This window comes from Gorilla gorilla, chromosome 4 (genome assembly GCF_029281585.2).
Source record: "Gorilla gorilla gorilla isolate KB3781 chromosome 4, NHGRI_mGorGor1-v2.1_pri, whole genome shotgun sequence".
Lineage (NCBI taxonomy): Eukaryota > Metazoa > Chordata > Mammalia > Primates > Hominidae > Gorilla > Gorilla gorilla.
This window is the reverse complement of record NC_073228.2, coordinates 59696634-59711015: the sequence shown is the minus strand read 5'-3', so window position 1 is coordinate 59711015 and position 14382 is coordinate 59696634. Positions and strand designations below refer to the sequence as shown.

At 50.3% G+C, this 14382-nt stretch overlaps 1 protein-coding gene across 2 annotated transcripts in view; it reads right to left on the bottom strand.

Annotated features, from left to right (window-relative positions):
* ASIC2 (acid sensing ion channel subunit 2) overlaps positions 1-14382 on the bottom strand; it is a 1138845-nt gene that overhangs the window by 274037 nt on the left and 850426 nt on the right. The window contains exon 1 of one of the 2 annotated variants that reach the window (XM_055388502.2): positions 5687-7600. The exons of the other annotated variant lie outside the window; for it this stretch is intronic. Coding sequence (XP_055244477.1) covers positions 5687-6394 — 708 coding nt within the window. The 5' untranslated portion in view covers positions 6395-7600. Of the gene's footprint in view, positions 1-5686; positions 7601-14382 lie in introns of those variants that run through there. 2 annotated transcript variants of the gene reach the window in all.

Here is a 14382-nt window from a genome sequence, read left to right as displayed (position 1 = left end):
CATGTACCTTTGCAGTCAGGAGGACTTGGGTTCAAACCCAAGCTTTGTTACCTGCTGAGTCTGTGACTTTAGGTGGATTACAGATGCTCCCAGCACTGCAGTTCACCCATTTATAAAATGTAGATTTTCACACAGTCTTCCAGGGTTATTGCACAGAATTGAGATGACATGTGCCCAGCCAGAGTCTGGCACATCACAGCTGCCCAATGCTATTTGCCTTTGTCCTTCACTCAAAATGCTCACCGCAAGTCATAATAATGGAAATAGCTCACATTTCCTGAGTGCTTACTTAGGGCCAGGAATGGGTCTAAGCACCTCACATGTATTAGCTCATTTATTCCTCTTTCTCTAAAGACAAAAGTATCTTTCTTGATTCCCTAAAGCTATCCATCCTCCCAACTACTGGACTGCCTGGCCTAGTGCCATTTCAACAGAGTTAGCTGATTTTAAACAATATGTTGCTGAAATGATTTCTTGCTTTCTGTCCTGGCAAGTAGCAGCCAGCTTGTCTGATGTGACAAAATGTGATGAAACTAAACGCTGTTTTCTTCGCTTTCAGTACATATGAGTGGTCCAAAATCTGAACTCAAGGTTAACTCTTGCAGAGGGGGTTGGGCAATAGGGAAGGGTGCAGGGAGGAGTGGCCTCTCATAGAGTTAGGAACAGGGTGGCAGCTGGGGTGTTTGGGACACAGATGAGGTCTCTCTCCACAGTCTAACAACCAGTAGTGAAAGAAGTCAGAGTTTTGCTGCAAAGTTCAAAAACTTTAATTTGGTCTCCAGGCACCCACTACATAATTGCATCATCACCCCTCAGCCCAGCTCCCATCTCAGCACATCCAGTCCCTCCCTCCAGCCACCCTGAACTAGGCGCGGGGCCTAGAATGCATGCATTCAATCTCATTATTTCATGTCCCTGAACTCTCGCATTTGGACTCCTGTCCTCTCACCCTGAAGTCCTCTTTCTCTCCTTTTCTACTTTGGAGCTTCTACTTATCCTTCAAGATTCAGCTGAGACACCACCTCCTCCAATAAACCATCGAAGATCCCCAGTCTGATCCTTGGAGCCCACACAGCACCTCTGTATGCTCCTGGTATCTATTCACACATCTCTGTCCTCAACATCACTGAGAGCTCCCAAAGGGCATGTACCAAGCCTTATTTAATTTTATATCCCCCAGCAGCTAGTACAGAAACTTAGTATATAGTTGACCTTCAAGAGACATTGGTCGATTGAATGAATGAACTGGAAAATGAGAAAATGAGCGTATATCTCTACTCAGGTAAGTGGTCATAATATGATACGATAATTATATGAATAGTAATTATGAATAGTAACTATGAATACTATGAATACTATAGTAAATATGAATAGTAACTGCTACCATCAGATGTCAAGACACTGAGCTGAGCACTTTATCCACATTATGATAATGGCTCTTGAATATTGAGCACCTACTGCTGTCCAGGCATGTGCCAGTTATTGCTCATGTTATCTTCACCTCAGATCTCCGAGGCAGGAATTATTACCAGAGGCTCATGGAGCAAAGTGTCTGTCCAAGGCACAGAGCTAGGAAATGGCAGCACCAAAGACCCACGCTGAGGTCTGCCTGGCACTCTCCCCTGAACCATGCCATCTGCCAGAGAGAGAGCCACTGCTCCTTGTTCCTGCAGTGGACCTCCGATTGGCCTCTGTTGGTTTCTGTTCCAACCCCCTGGTTCTTCTTCCAAAGCCCCAGTGCTCAGATAGCTCAGCCTCACTGTTTTGCATCCCACCCAATTACTGGGAAGGCTCCCTTCTTCTGGCCCAGGAAACCCCAGAAGGGCCAGAGTGTGCAGAGCTCGAGTCCACAGCTGATGCCAGGGAAACAACACAGGCATTCAGAAGCCAAGCTGCTTTATCTGACTGCTGAGAGATTAACTCTTGCACAGCTGCAACAAAGAGAGGAGCTGCAACTAAACACATCTCGAGTGGGCCTAGAGGATAAGACCCAACAGACACCACCCCCCTGCCAGGTTTATTTCCAGACCGTGGGACTAACTGGCTGAAATGGGACTTAGGGACAGCTGGCACATCCCCCCAAAGGCCTCCTCTAGAACTCCATCTCTCACCTGTTGCTCTAGTCCTCTTAGGATTGGGGAGCACAGGTGTCTGGGGAGTGCTTGGCATCTTGTTTTCTACTTTCCCTTCTCTGTTCCCAAAAGGAATAAATGCCCAGAAGTGGCCTGGTTCTCACTGAAATACATTTCACTGGTGTTCTCTAGAGGAATTAAGCCAGGAGCCTTGTTGCAGGCTACACAGGACAACAGGGAATGTTGGGGGTACCTGATGGAGGTATGCATTCCCCAGTCCTTTCCTGTCACTACTTGTCAAGCTGTCTGTTGGGTGCCGGAGACAGCAAGTACATCAGATATGATTCCTACTCTGGTCTGGAGGGGGAGACAGGCACAGTCTAACAGGTGCGATGACATGTGCCTGTGTGAGGATTGACATCTAAACAGGGTGGAAGAGGGGCAAGAAGGGGAAGGCATCAGTTGTTTGGTGATGTGGCATAGATGCAGCAGGTGGTCAGGAAAGGCTCCAAAGCAGGAGAAATCCCAGAGCTGCCTGTTGAGCAGGCAGGTGTCCCCCAGGCAGACAAAGCAGCATGAAAGGGGAGTTACAGCAGCAGCAGAAACCAAACCAAGCAGAGGGGCTTGAGGAGCAGGGATTCAGCTGTTGGGAGCTGTTCTGTAGACCTTGAGTACATGGTATGAGGGAGGGTGTGGCAAGAAATAAAGCAGGACCAGGTGGAGGGTCTGAGGAGCTCAGGCCTTAATCTGAGGACAGCTGAACAAATGAAAGGTTTGAAGAAGGGAAACCATGTGCTTTGAGCAGTGCTTTAGAGACTACTCTGGCTGTAAAGCAGACGATGGGATGCAGGGTGTTGGCTGGGACAGAGCTTGAGGCCAAAAGACCAGTTAGGAGGCTGATGTGATTGAAAGGAAGCATTTCTTTAGGGGCTCAGCAGAGTTTTCAGAGCTTTCTCTGACACGCACACACACACACACAACTAATATGGTGTATACAGTATTGTTATCTCCATTAGATGATTTAGGAAACTCAAGAATAGAGAGATTAAGTCACTTGCCCAAGGGCACATGGTAAGTGGTAGACTCAGAATTTGAGCCCAGTCAGTGCAGCTTGAGAGTTCATGTTCTCAGCCACTACACTTTGGAGCCACTCCATCAAAGATGACAAAGGCTAGAGACAAGGCAGTGTGGTTAGAGGAAAATATTCCTGACAGGCCTGCTGTATATTTGGGGCTCCCTGAAATAGCTTCTGGCTTCTACAGATAGAGGGGTGAAGCCTTTAATTCTGAGGTCCTTGGAAAAACCTACAGCATGCAACTTTAAGGGGCTGGATACTCCCAGGACTGGGCCATGATAGGAAGCCACTAGGGGTCACCTGAGTCTCCAGGAACACATACCTTTGGGGAATGGAGGTAATACTTTTGCTTGGGTGTGTGTGTGCCTGCAAACTCTTCAAACACAGGGACTCAGAGTACAGGGAGGTAAGAGAAGGGTGTGCCCCAGTGGGAAGGACCTTACTCTCTTCAACTCCCTAACAATTGACCCACACAACTCATGGCCATGCCTGCTGCAGAGTTTGAAGTCAGGTGGCTCCTGAAGGGACTGTGTCCTCTGCATGCCACAGGGACATGTTGCCAAGACTCTGACGACCTGGGCCATATGGGGTGGCTCCACTTTCCACTCTCCCAGCTCCTAGGAGGGACAGGATTCCTAGGAGTAGAGGTGGGGAGAGGGCAAGAGTCCTGTGTAAGTCCTCTGAGAGAAGAGAGGCCCAAGGTCAGAGAGGAAGGGTACATGTGGTTTCTGTGTAATGCAATTAGTGGTATGCAAAGTTGGACTTTGAACTTGCTGGCTCTGAGCACTGGACAGCTTTTTAGAGCTTCATTTTTCTTATTTTAAAAATGGAAATAAAACTCATTAACGCAGGGCTGCGGTGAGTATCAAAAGTGCATAGTGGCTGTTAGAATGCAATTCCACACACTTTGCAAAGCAATAGTCAGATTTTCAGAATTACATTTGATGGGCCATGCTGTAAAACTTGGAGCCGGAGCGAGGGCCTGTTGCTGCTTGGATGTAACCTTGAACTTTAATCTAACTCTTGAGGCTGCTAATTAGTGATCAGCAAAAAAAACAATAAACAACAAGAGATCGCTGCCCTCATTCCTTCAGCTTCGTGGAACTCAGAATTGTGCTTGGAGTCCTGGAAGAAATCACTTAGAAGCATATGTTAACAGCATCTCCTACTTGCCAAAGCAGGGAGCCATCAGGTAGATATTCTTTAAAAGCCAGCTGAAAATCTCAGGAAATAAGGAATGTTTTCGGAGTGGATAATTCAGGGCTACTAAATATACAAGCTTAAAGCAAAGCCAGCAGGACAAGATTGAAGCCAGGATTGCCTTCCTAGACAAGGAATAATCCAATCAGCCAATGAGAGACCTGGTCTGACCGGCATCATGCCAACACTTGTTGGAACCGTGGCATCTCTTTACCTCCCAAAAAAAGCTTTGTCAGAAATGAGGATCTCAGGAGTGATGAGTCAGATGTGGTAAAATCACCATCATAGCACTACCAATAAACACACACACCAACCTTCCCTGCACTAGTGGAAAAGCCCAAACCCACCTAAGGGACATTTGCACACGAATGGCTGGACAGGCATGCATCATGCTGGGGCCTGGCACCAGAACTCCTCCAAGGCAGACTGCACAAGGCAGATACCTTCTGTCCAACAGCTGCGTTATCCAGACCCACAGCGTGGGGGAACCGGCACAGCAAATGGTTTACAAACCCTAAGCACAGCTTCTCCTGGCCGCGGCTATTTGCATCCACATGCCTGCTAGGATGCTTTCTCAACTCCAGAGCAATCCTCCAGACCAGAAGACCCACACTTACATTTTATGGGGGACGGAGGCCAGGTGAAGGGCCCAACCCTGGCGCACCACTGCTCAGTTCCGCTGGATGCTCAAGACTCCTGCACTTTGAAAAAGTAGCCAAAGCATGCTGCTGCCTCTCCCACCAAACTGTCTACAGCTTCAGTGTTGGTTTTCTGGGAGTTTCCTCACAAGTTCTCCTAGATTCTAAGTGTTTGGGAACTTTGAAGACATAAGCTGCTTAGGATCGTAGGCCTGCTTAGGGACTCTGCGTGATTCCCCTGATGGTCCACTTTTGAAGCGCTTCCTTTTTTTTTTAAGAGCCATCTATTGGTTTTCCCAAAGACAAGAAGTCCGCACTTAAGAGATCTACACTCCAAACACAGAGCAGTTTCCTGGAGTCCTGAGGGCCTGGAGTTGAGGTTGGGAAGAAGGAGGCTGACTAATATTCACAGACGGGACCATAAGGAGTAGAATGAGGGCTTTGGGGGCTGACACTGGAAGGAGGGGCTGGGACAGAAGAGCTCCCACTGGTGGGAGGCGACTCCTCCTACAGTTAAGTCCAAATTCCCACAACCTGCAGGAGAAGACTCAGGGGACCCAAGAGTGGGTTCTGCCTTGGCATCGTGGAGTGGTAACACTGCAAGAGGCCTGGGGACAGCCCCGAGGGGGCGGAACACCAGGCCTCCTGACTCCCGGGGAGTGGGGCGCAGAGGGAGCGGGTTCGCGCGGAGGGCAACTCACGGAGGAGAAGTTGTGCGGCCCGCAGAGCTCGCCGCGGTACTTGCAGGAGAGCAGCATGTCCTCCAGCTGGTGGCCCAGGCGGTCCATGAAGGCGGCGCTGATTCCGTCGAAGTGGCGCGGAGGCAGGAAGAGGCGGAAGTCCGCCAGCTTGCGGAACCACTGGCGGCGCGGCTCGTCGCCCCGCAGCAGCTCGCTGACAAGCGGGCGCGCGGTGCGGTTGGGCAGCAGCAGCCCGAGCCAGTGGCCGGCATAGTAGAGGTCCCCCTTGGAGAGGCGCGGGAAGCGCAGCGGGTTGTTGTTGCACACGGTGACGGCGGGGAAGGGTAACTGGCGGCTCCACTCGCGGTGCACCCGCGTGTGTGACGGGAAGCTGAGCCAGTAGAGCAAGCGGTTCGAGGACCAGGACAGCAGCAAGCCGAGGGATGTACAGAAGGCCAGCACCCACAGCGCCCGCCGTTGGAAGGAGCCCCCAGCCGCCGTGCGCCCGGCACACATGTGCCGAAGCCCGTGCAGTTTAGCGCGGCTCAGCGACGGCCGCCCCCTGCGGGCGACCCCTGGCCCCTGCAGCGCCCGCTCGCCGCCTCTGCCGCCCCCGGGCTGCCCGGCAGCCGCCAACGCCGCAGGCGCCGGCTCCTCGCGGGCCATGCGGAAGCGTCCCGGGCCGGTGAGCGCGGCTGCGGGCAGCCCGGCTCCGCCACTCCGGCTCATTCATTCAGCCCGCGGCTGGCGGCAGCGGCGGCGGCCCCGGCCGGGCGGAGCCGCCATGGGAGTCCGCAGCAGCAGTGGAAGCAGCAGCAGCGGCAGCCGCGCGCAGCCCGCGCCAGGGAAGCGTGCGCCCGAAAGGAGCTCCGGTGGCGCGGCATGCCCGCCCGGCGCCGCCGTTGCCGCCTCCGCGGGCGCCCGCCCGGGGCTGAGCGCCGCCTCAGCTCGCAGCCCCTGGCAGTGGCCTCTCCCGAGCGCCTCCCAGGCTTTCCCGGCCCCTGGTCTTCCTGGAGGATGCCCGGCGCCCGGCACTACTTCTGGAGGGGTCCCACTGGGAGCCGCCTCTCCAGTCCCTGGGTGCTGCGCCCGCCTCCCCTCGTCCTGGACCTCGGGGGACCCTGAGCCGAGTCCCCCCTGCCCCGCCTAACCCCAGCTTTTACGCTGGTCCTGGGAGAAGGGCCACTCGGCCACCATGCCTGATCTGGACATCCCCAGGGACCCCACCAGCCCGGCCCGTAGCCCAGCGGTGCTGGGACACGGGAGAGAAGGCGCCAAGGAACGAGCGCCCCCAGAGGCGCACCGCGGCTCCTGGCTGGGCGGGCGGGGTGGGTGTGTACGGGGGTGAGTGGTCGCCTTGCCGGCTGCCGCCTTCTTTCCCTTCCCCTCCAGGACCCTTCCTTGTTACTGCTCCCTGGGCTGCGCTCGGCAGAGACCTGCTTAGGCTTCCCCAAGTCCTGCGCTTAAGTCCTGCCAGGCGCCCGCTCTCGCCTGGGGCTGAGAGCTTCTCAGGGCGTCCTGCGGGAGGCTGTTCGCCGCCGGGCCCCTTCAAGGATGCTAGCCGCAGGGAAGTGTCGCTTCTCGCCTCGGCTCTCCTAGGTGCCTCGCGTCTCCAGAAAAGCCCGGCCTTGCTGTCTCTCGCGTCTTCTCTCTGCCCCCGCGGCGACAAGAGCTGGGGACTGCGGAGACCCGCCAACACCTCCCGGGGGTGACCCGGACTCGCTGCTCCGCGCGCCCTTCTCCTCTCGAGACTCCGAGCTCGCGGTGGCCGTGACGCCGGCTAAGCACCTTCCCGGGTTGCCCGGGAGAACCCTCTTTGGGCCCCAGGCGAACTTGGGCAGCGGCCGCGCGACGCTGGCGCGGCTGGGCTCCGAGCACCTGCTCCTCAGCTCGCTGGCCCCGCGGCTCCGGGCGGGCGGGGCGGCGGCGGTGGCCGTGAGCGCCGTGCGCTCCTGGAGACGCGGTGCTGACGCGCCCGGCTCCTCCTCGCTGCATTTTAATTCCTGGCCACTGTGGCCGCTGCACACCGAGCGGGAAGCCTCTTGCTGGAGTCGGCCGGGTGCAGGGGTGGGGTGTGGTGGGGAGCGGGATGGGGATGCGCTGTAGAGATGTGCTCAGGTGTATGGGCTTGTGGGAGAGATAAGTAGTATAACCATTGTGCTGATGTGGCCCCAGTGTAGACAGGGGTGAGAGGACTCCTGAGGGTGTGAGATGGGCTGTAGAGAGAGCGAGCTGCTGTGTAGTGTGGGCATTTGAACACCATTGCGAGTGTGGTGCCAAGTATTGGGTGTGCGTAGGATGTGCATTGTGTATGTGTGAATGGGTATTTCTGTGAAACTCTTGAATGTGAGCATGTCTGCGGGTGGCGTGCTGTGGCCATTAGAGTGTGGTGCAGGCAGGATGTAGTGTCTATGGTGACGTGTATGTTCCGTGTGTGTATGTGTGCACTTAGTGAGTCCTGGGTTTGAAATGGATGTGTTGATGTGTGGATGGATATCAGGGTTTCTAGATGTGGTGTGTGGTTGGTGTGTTTTGTGTGTGTGTGTGTGTGTATGTGCATGTGTTGTATGTAATGAGTATGTGTGTTGAGGCATTGCGAGCAGGGTAGGCTCAGTGGGACAATCCTCCCCTCAGCCTCTTAGGGACATCCCATGTGTGTCCCAGCCCCTTCCCTGGAAGTGCCTACTGCTCAGCCCTGGCCCAGTCTGCCAAGCACAGCTCTCCGAGAGGGTGGGAAGGGGGAGTAGGACTTCCAGGGACAGGAGACTCCATCTTTCCCATTCCCCTTGCTGGGACAGGGAACTCTTGGAGCCCCATTACTCCATGAGATAAAGGGGTTTTCCAGACATTATCCGGAGAGTAGAATTTGGTGGTGGAGGCAGTGTGAAGGGACTCCAAGGGTGGGAGGATGCTCCAGTGGAAGAAGGACCAAAGTGTGTATCCTCTGGGGAGAGGAGGCTTGGGGAAGCAGAGATTTGGGTGTGGAGAGGAGTTTTACCGTCTTTGTAATGATGAATTAGGGGCAATTTGGCCAGATCTGTTGAATGAGCTGTGGGTTTCCAAGCAGGAGAGACGCAGTGCTGGGATGGGCTTTCCCTCCCCACTGACCTGAGGGCACCCTTACAGCGTGATGATTCCCTGCATCTGGTCTCTGGAGAAGAGGACCTCTGAGCCCCTCATTTCCCACTCACCCACATACATACATCCACACAGTCACCATGTACAAGCACACATATACACAAATACACACACACACACTACACATACAACACACATATACATGAACATACATGTATACCAACATATACACTTAAATGCATATATACCCAATGCATACTGCATACATACATACACACAACACACATACATATACACAACATACACACACCTGGAAACCCTTCTCACTCATCTGGGGAAAAAGCTATTGCAGTTGGGCATTGATGACAGTTTGCTTTGGGTTTGGTTGCTTGAAGATATCTGTTGCTGGCTTTGAGGGGAGGGTTCTGAAGCTGCCTGCTGTACTGGGGCCTCTACCAAAGGTTCATACTCCAGTGCTCCCAGCCTGGTCTCAAGGGTCCTGGAAATGCCACAGTGACCCGTGTCTTGGCCAAGGTGGGGTGACCTAGTGACCTCAGTGCAGTTACTGATGAAGCAACCAGGACAAGCATCTGCCATCTTCCAGCATCATAAATCTGGAGTGGCATGAAGCTCTATTTTATAAAAGCCTTTAAAACATTTTGGGTTTCTGATGTGTTCAGCTGTTGTGGGCTTGCTCTTTCCTAGCTATTTCCCCCTTGAAATGTACATGTGCTACTTTTGATTGACCAACTGTCTTCTCTGCCATGGGATTTCCTGTGAATTCTCCAGATGGTAGCTCTTCCAGGGAGAGGAGGGGTATCCTGCTTAGGCCTCAAGGGGCCTTGACACAGAAATCTAGAGAAAGACACATGGGCAGCTAGTGTCTCCAAGCAATGATTGATGGCTCTCTTTATGGCACATGTATGCAGCACATTCTCTATGCAACTTGAAATACTCCCACCCTCTTCTCTGACCAGTTCTTTGACCAGCCCAGTGAAATTCTGTTCTTTCTTCAAATCTCAGCTTATGCATTGCCTCCTAGGTCAAGGTTTCCTTGATTCTCCCAGACAAACTTGGGTCATGTTTTTCCTATGATCCCAGCATACCTTGGAAGATTGATACCTCTAGGATAGCCCTTATCATTGTTTGTGTCCAAGCCTTTTTGCTGGACTATGACCCCTTTGCAGACAGGGACTACACCTCATTCATATTTGTATCCCTACCTCTTAGCACAGTGACCTAGCACATTGATGAAACACTGTTACCGGGGAAGAGGAAAAAGGAGCTAGTATTTCTTGAACAACTACTATATGCCAGGTACAGAACTAGGCACATAAACAAATGTTATTTAATTTCTCACTCCAACTCTGCGGGGGAGGTATTTTGGCCTTTTTTATGCACTATTTGTTTTTTAGGGATAAGGGTCTTGTTATATTGCCCAGGCTGGTCTTGAACTCCTGGGCTTAAGCTGTCCTCCTGCCTCAGCCTCAAAGTGCTGGGATTACAGGAGTGTGCTACCATGCCTGGCTATTTTTACCATTGTTGATGCAAAGCCTTGGTGCATGCACAGGATTTGAATCCAACTCTAACTCATTTCAAAGTGCAGGGCTTCCCCCCTCCATCATACTTCCTTACAAAATTATATTATTATGATAATAATATAAATGTGGGACTTCCTAAGTGCTAGGGCCTCCTGTTAAGTGTTTTACACTAAAAACAAGTATCATACATGCTCTAAGTGTTTAATCCTCAAATTAAGGAGGCAAATACCATTTTTTCTCTACTTTAAAGAGGAGGAAACTTTAACCACAGAAAGGTTAAGTTACTCACTTTAAGCCACACAGCTACCAGTCAGGAGAGCAGGCTTTGCCCAGGTAGTCACTCCATCCCTGTGTTCTCCAGCCCTAGTCCACGCTGCCTCAGTTCTCAGAGGTACTTGGACACAACAGCTCCTGTGGATTAGTGTTACCATCCTGGAAGACTCCCTTGGCCAGAAAAACAAATTCATGAGGCAGAACAGGGGTGACCCACATAACCTCTCCACCAAGAAATTAGCATTTAGCATTGTGATGTGCCAATCATAAGTTTTTAGGAAAATTTCCCGTGTTTATCTCTGAAACATCTGTTCACCATGCCTGGTGTTCTGGCATTCTGTGTGATGTTGTGTGCAGTGGCGGGAAAGTCTTCTGGCCAGCCTGCCCTCATTCTGGGGTATAACCACCACCACCACCACCACTGATAAGCTGTTTTCTCTCATTAAATGAATCTGTTGGGAGGGGAGATCAATGTAAGTGAACACGGTTTTCTGTTTTTGTAATACAATTTTCAGAGCTGACACTTGTGTGGCTTGATCAGGTTTCACTGGAGCCCTCAGTGTTCCTGTTTACCTGCTACTCAGAGGCTCAGAATTGGAAAGTATCTGAGATACTACCTAAGCCTCCTTCCTGCCCACTGTAGGAATCCGTTCAATACATTCCTTCAGTGACAGTGTAATCAATTCTATTCTGGAACATCTTGCTGTGTTTAAAGCTTCTTCCTTTCATCAGATTGAAATCTGTCTCCATGTGAATTTCTCCCATTTCTCCTAATTTATCCCTGGGGACCCACACAAAAATAACTTTGGTATTTCTTTCACATGGAAACTCTTCAAACTCTTTATAGAATCAGGGCACATTGATGCTGAAAGGGGTCTAGCAGTCCACCTGCTAGTGAAGTCCTCAAGACCATCCTTTCTTCTCCAGGCTAAATGTCACCAGTTCCTTCAACTGTTTCTCCTGTAGTTTTTGCTCTTGAGATAGGCTCTTGGGTGTGAATCTCCTTGCAATGTGATCCTCCAGCCCTGTGGAGTATAAGCCTACCAACCCTTTTACTCTTGATCTGGTACTTCTAGCTCCTGATATTTCTGCGGGTGGTTGGGGGCTCTTGACTGTCCCCTTGCTTCAGGGATTTCATGGAGGTGGTGGGTGGAGAGATGAAACAGCAATGATGGGTTCTTGGTGTGCTGCTTAGAATGCTGAATGCACTTTCCTTTAGGGCTGTTCTGCAAATGGTGATAAGAGCCACATTACCTTTAATATTAAAATTCATTGGCCAGGTGCGGTGGCTCACGCCTGTAATCCAGCACTTTGGGAGGCCAAGATGGGCAGATTGCTTGAGCTCAGGAGTTTGAGACCAGCCTGGGCAACATGGCAAAACCCTGTCTCTACAAAAAATACAAAAAATTACCTGGATGTGGTGATGCACGTCTATAGTTCTAGCTACTCAGGAGGCTGAGGTGGGGGGATCCTGAGCCTGCAAGGTCGAGACTGCAGTGAACTGTGATCATGCCACTGTACTCCAGCCTCGGGCATCAGAGTGAGACCCTGTCTCAAAATAAATAAATAAATAAATAAATAAATAAATAAATAATAACGTTTATTGATGTTATGAGGCACATGGGCTTTTGTGGGGGCAACTGTGATCCTAAATCAATCTCTTTTTTCCCCTTTCTCTGCCTTTTTTTTTTTTTTGGTCTTATTTCTGTAGTGTTTGTGGCTCTGTGTCAGTCTGCCTCCCTCTCCCCTCCTCTCTTTCCCTTCTCTTCTTCTCTTCCCTTTTTCTCTCTCCAACTCTGCCTGAAGCTAGGGGTGCTCTCTGATACCTTTTTATTATTTATTTATTTATATTATACTTTAAGTTTTAGGGTACATGTGTACAACGTGCAGGTTTGTTACATATGTATACATGTGCCATGTTGGTGTGCTGCACCCATTAACTTGTCATTTACATTAGGTATATCTCCTAATGCTATCCCTCCCCACTTCCCCCACCCCACGACAAGCCCTTCCTGTGTCCAGGTGTTCTCATTGTTCAGTTCCCACCTATGAGTGAGAACATGCAGTGTTTGGTTTTCTGTCCTTGTGATAGTTTGCTGAGAATGATGGTTTCCAGCTTCATCCATTCCCTACAAAGGACACAAACTCATCATTTTTTATGGCTGCATAGTATTCCATGGTGTATATGTGCCACATTTTCTTAATCCAGTCTATCATTGATGGACCTTTGGGTTGGTTCCAAGTCTTTGCTATCGTGAATAGTGCCGCAATAAACATACGTGTGCGTGAGTCTTTATAGCAGCATGATTTATAATCCTTTGGGTATATACCCAGTAATGGGATGGCTGGGTCAAATGGTATTTCTAGTTCTAGATCCTTGAGGAATCACCACACTGTCTTCCACAATGGTTGAACTAGTTTACAGTCCCACCAACAGTGTAAAAGTGTTCCTATTTCTCCACATCCTCTCCAGCACCTGTTGTTTCCTGACTTTCTAATGATCGCCATTCTAACTGGTGTGAGATGGTATCCAAATCATGAGTGAACTCCCATTCACAATTGCTTCAAAGAGAATAAAATACCTAGGAATCCAATTTACAAAGGATGTGAAGGACCTCTTCAAGGAGAACTACAAACCACTGCTCAACGAAATAAAAGGGGACAAAAACAAATGGAAGAACATTCCATGCTCATGGATAAGAAGAATCAATATTGTGAAAATGGCCATACTGCCCAAGGTAATTTATAGATTCAATGCCATCCCCATCAAGCTACCAATGACTTTCTTCACAGAATTGGAAAAAACTACTTTAAAGTTCATATGGAACCAAAAAAGAGCCTGCATCCCAAGTCAATCCTAAGGGAAAAGAACAAAGCTGGAGGCATCACACAACCTGACTTCAAACTATACTACAAGACTACAGTAACCAAAACAGCATGGTACTGGTACCAAAACAGAGTTATAGACCAATGGAACAGAACAGAGCCATCTGATACCTTTCAGTCAATGCTATTGGTGGCATGTGGGGCCCTAGAGGTGGCCAGTGTTATAGCATCTAAGCAAATGTCCAGGAGTCATGATGGGGACTCCTGTACTGGTGGAAGGAGAGAGAGGACTTCTCCCCTGCGGTTTTACTCATTGCACATGGATATTCTTACACCCTTCCCTTCCTTCCACCATGGAACTGGCACTGGAGTTGCTGTTCCTTCCTTCCTTTCACGTGCTTCAGCATCTCCACTGCCTTTCTCCCTCACTCTGTTTTTTTTTTTGTACACGCTTAGCCTCACCTAATTCTCTCTTTTTCTGGGGTCTTTCTTAGATGCACCAAGTGGTTTTTTGCCCTTTTAGTCATTCTCATTTTACTTGACTTCAAGCTCTCAGCTACCTTTCTTCTATCACAAGCAATTCCCAGGTATAAGAGGTCAAAGAAGGGGCCATGACCACCAAAAGAAAGAACGTGGGCTAGAAGGACCAGGTCCAGAGTAAAAGGAGCTAGGAAGCTCACGCTCCACAGGGCTGGAGGAAACGTGGCTGAAGCATTGTGGTCCCTGCTTAATGGAGAACCCTGTGAAGTGGGAGCTGGTTATAAAATATAATGTAACCCTTTCACTTTCAGTGGAGGAAGTCAAGGTCCAGAGTTGGGAGAGACTTGCTGTAAATCACACTGGTTGATACTGATAAAGGGGCACAACCAGAATCCAGGTTCCAACTTCTAACTCATTCTCTGCTCACCCTATGAGAGGATCTTTAAAAAGAATCCATTTTGAAATTGGTAACATATTCACATGTTTCAAAAAACACAAAAGAGTATCTAGTAAAAAGTT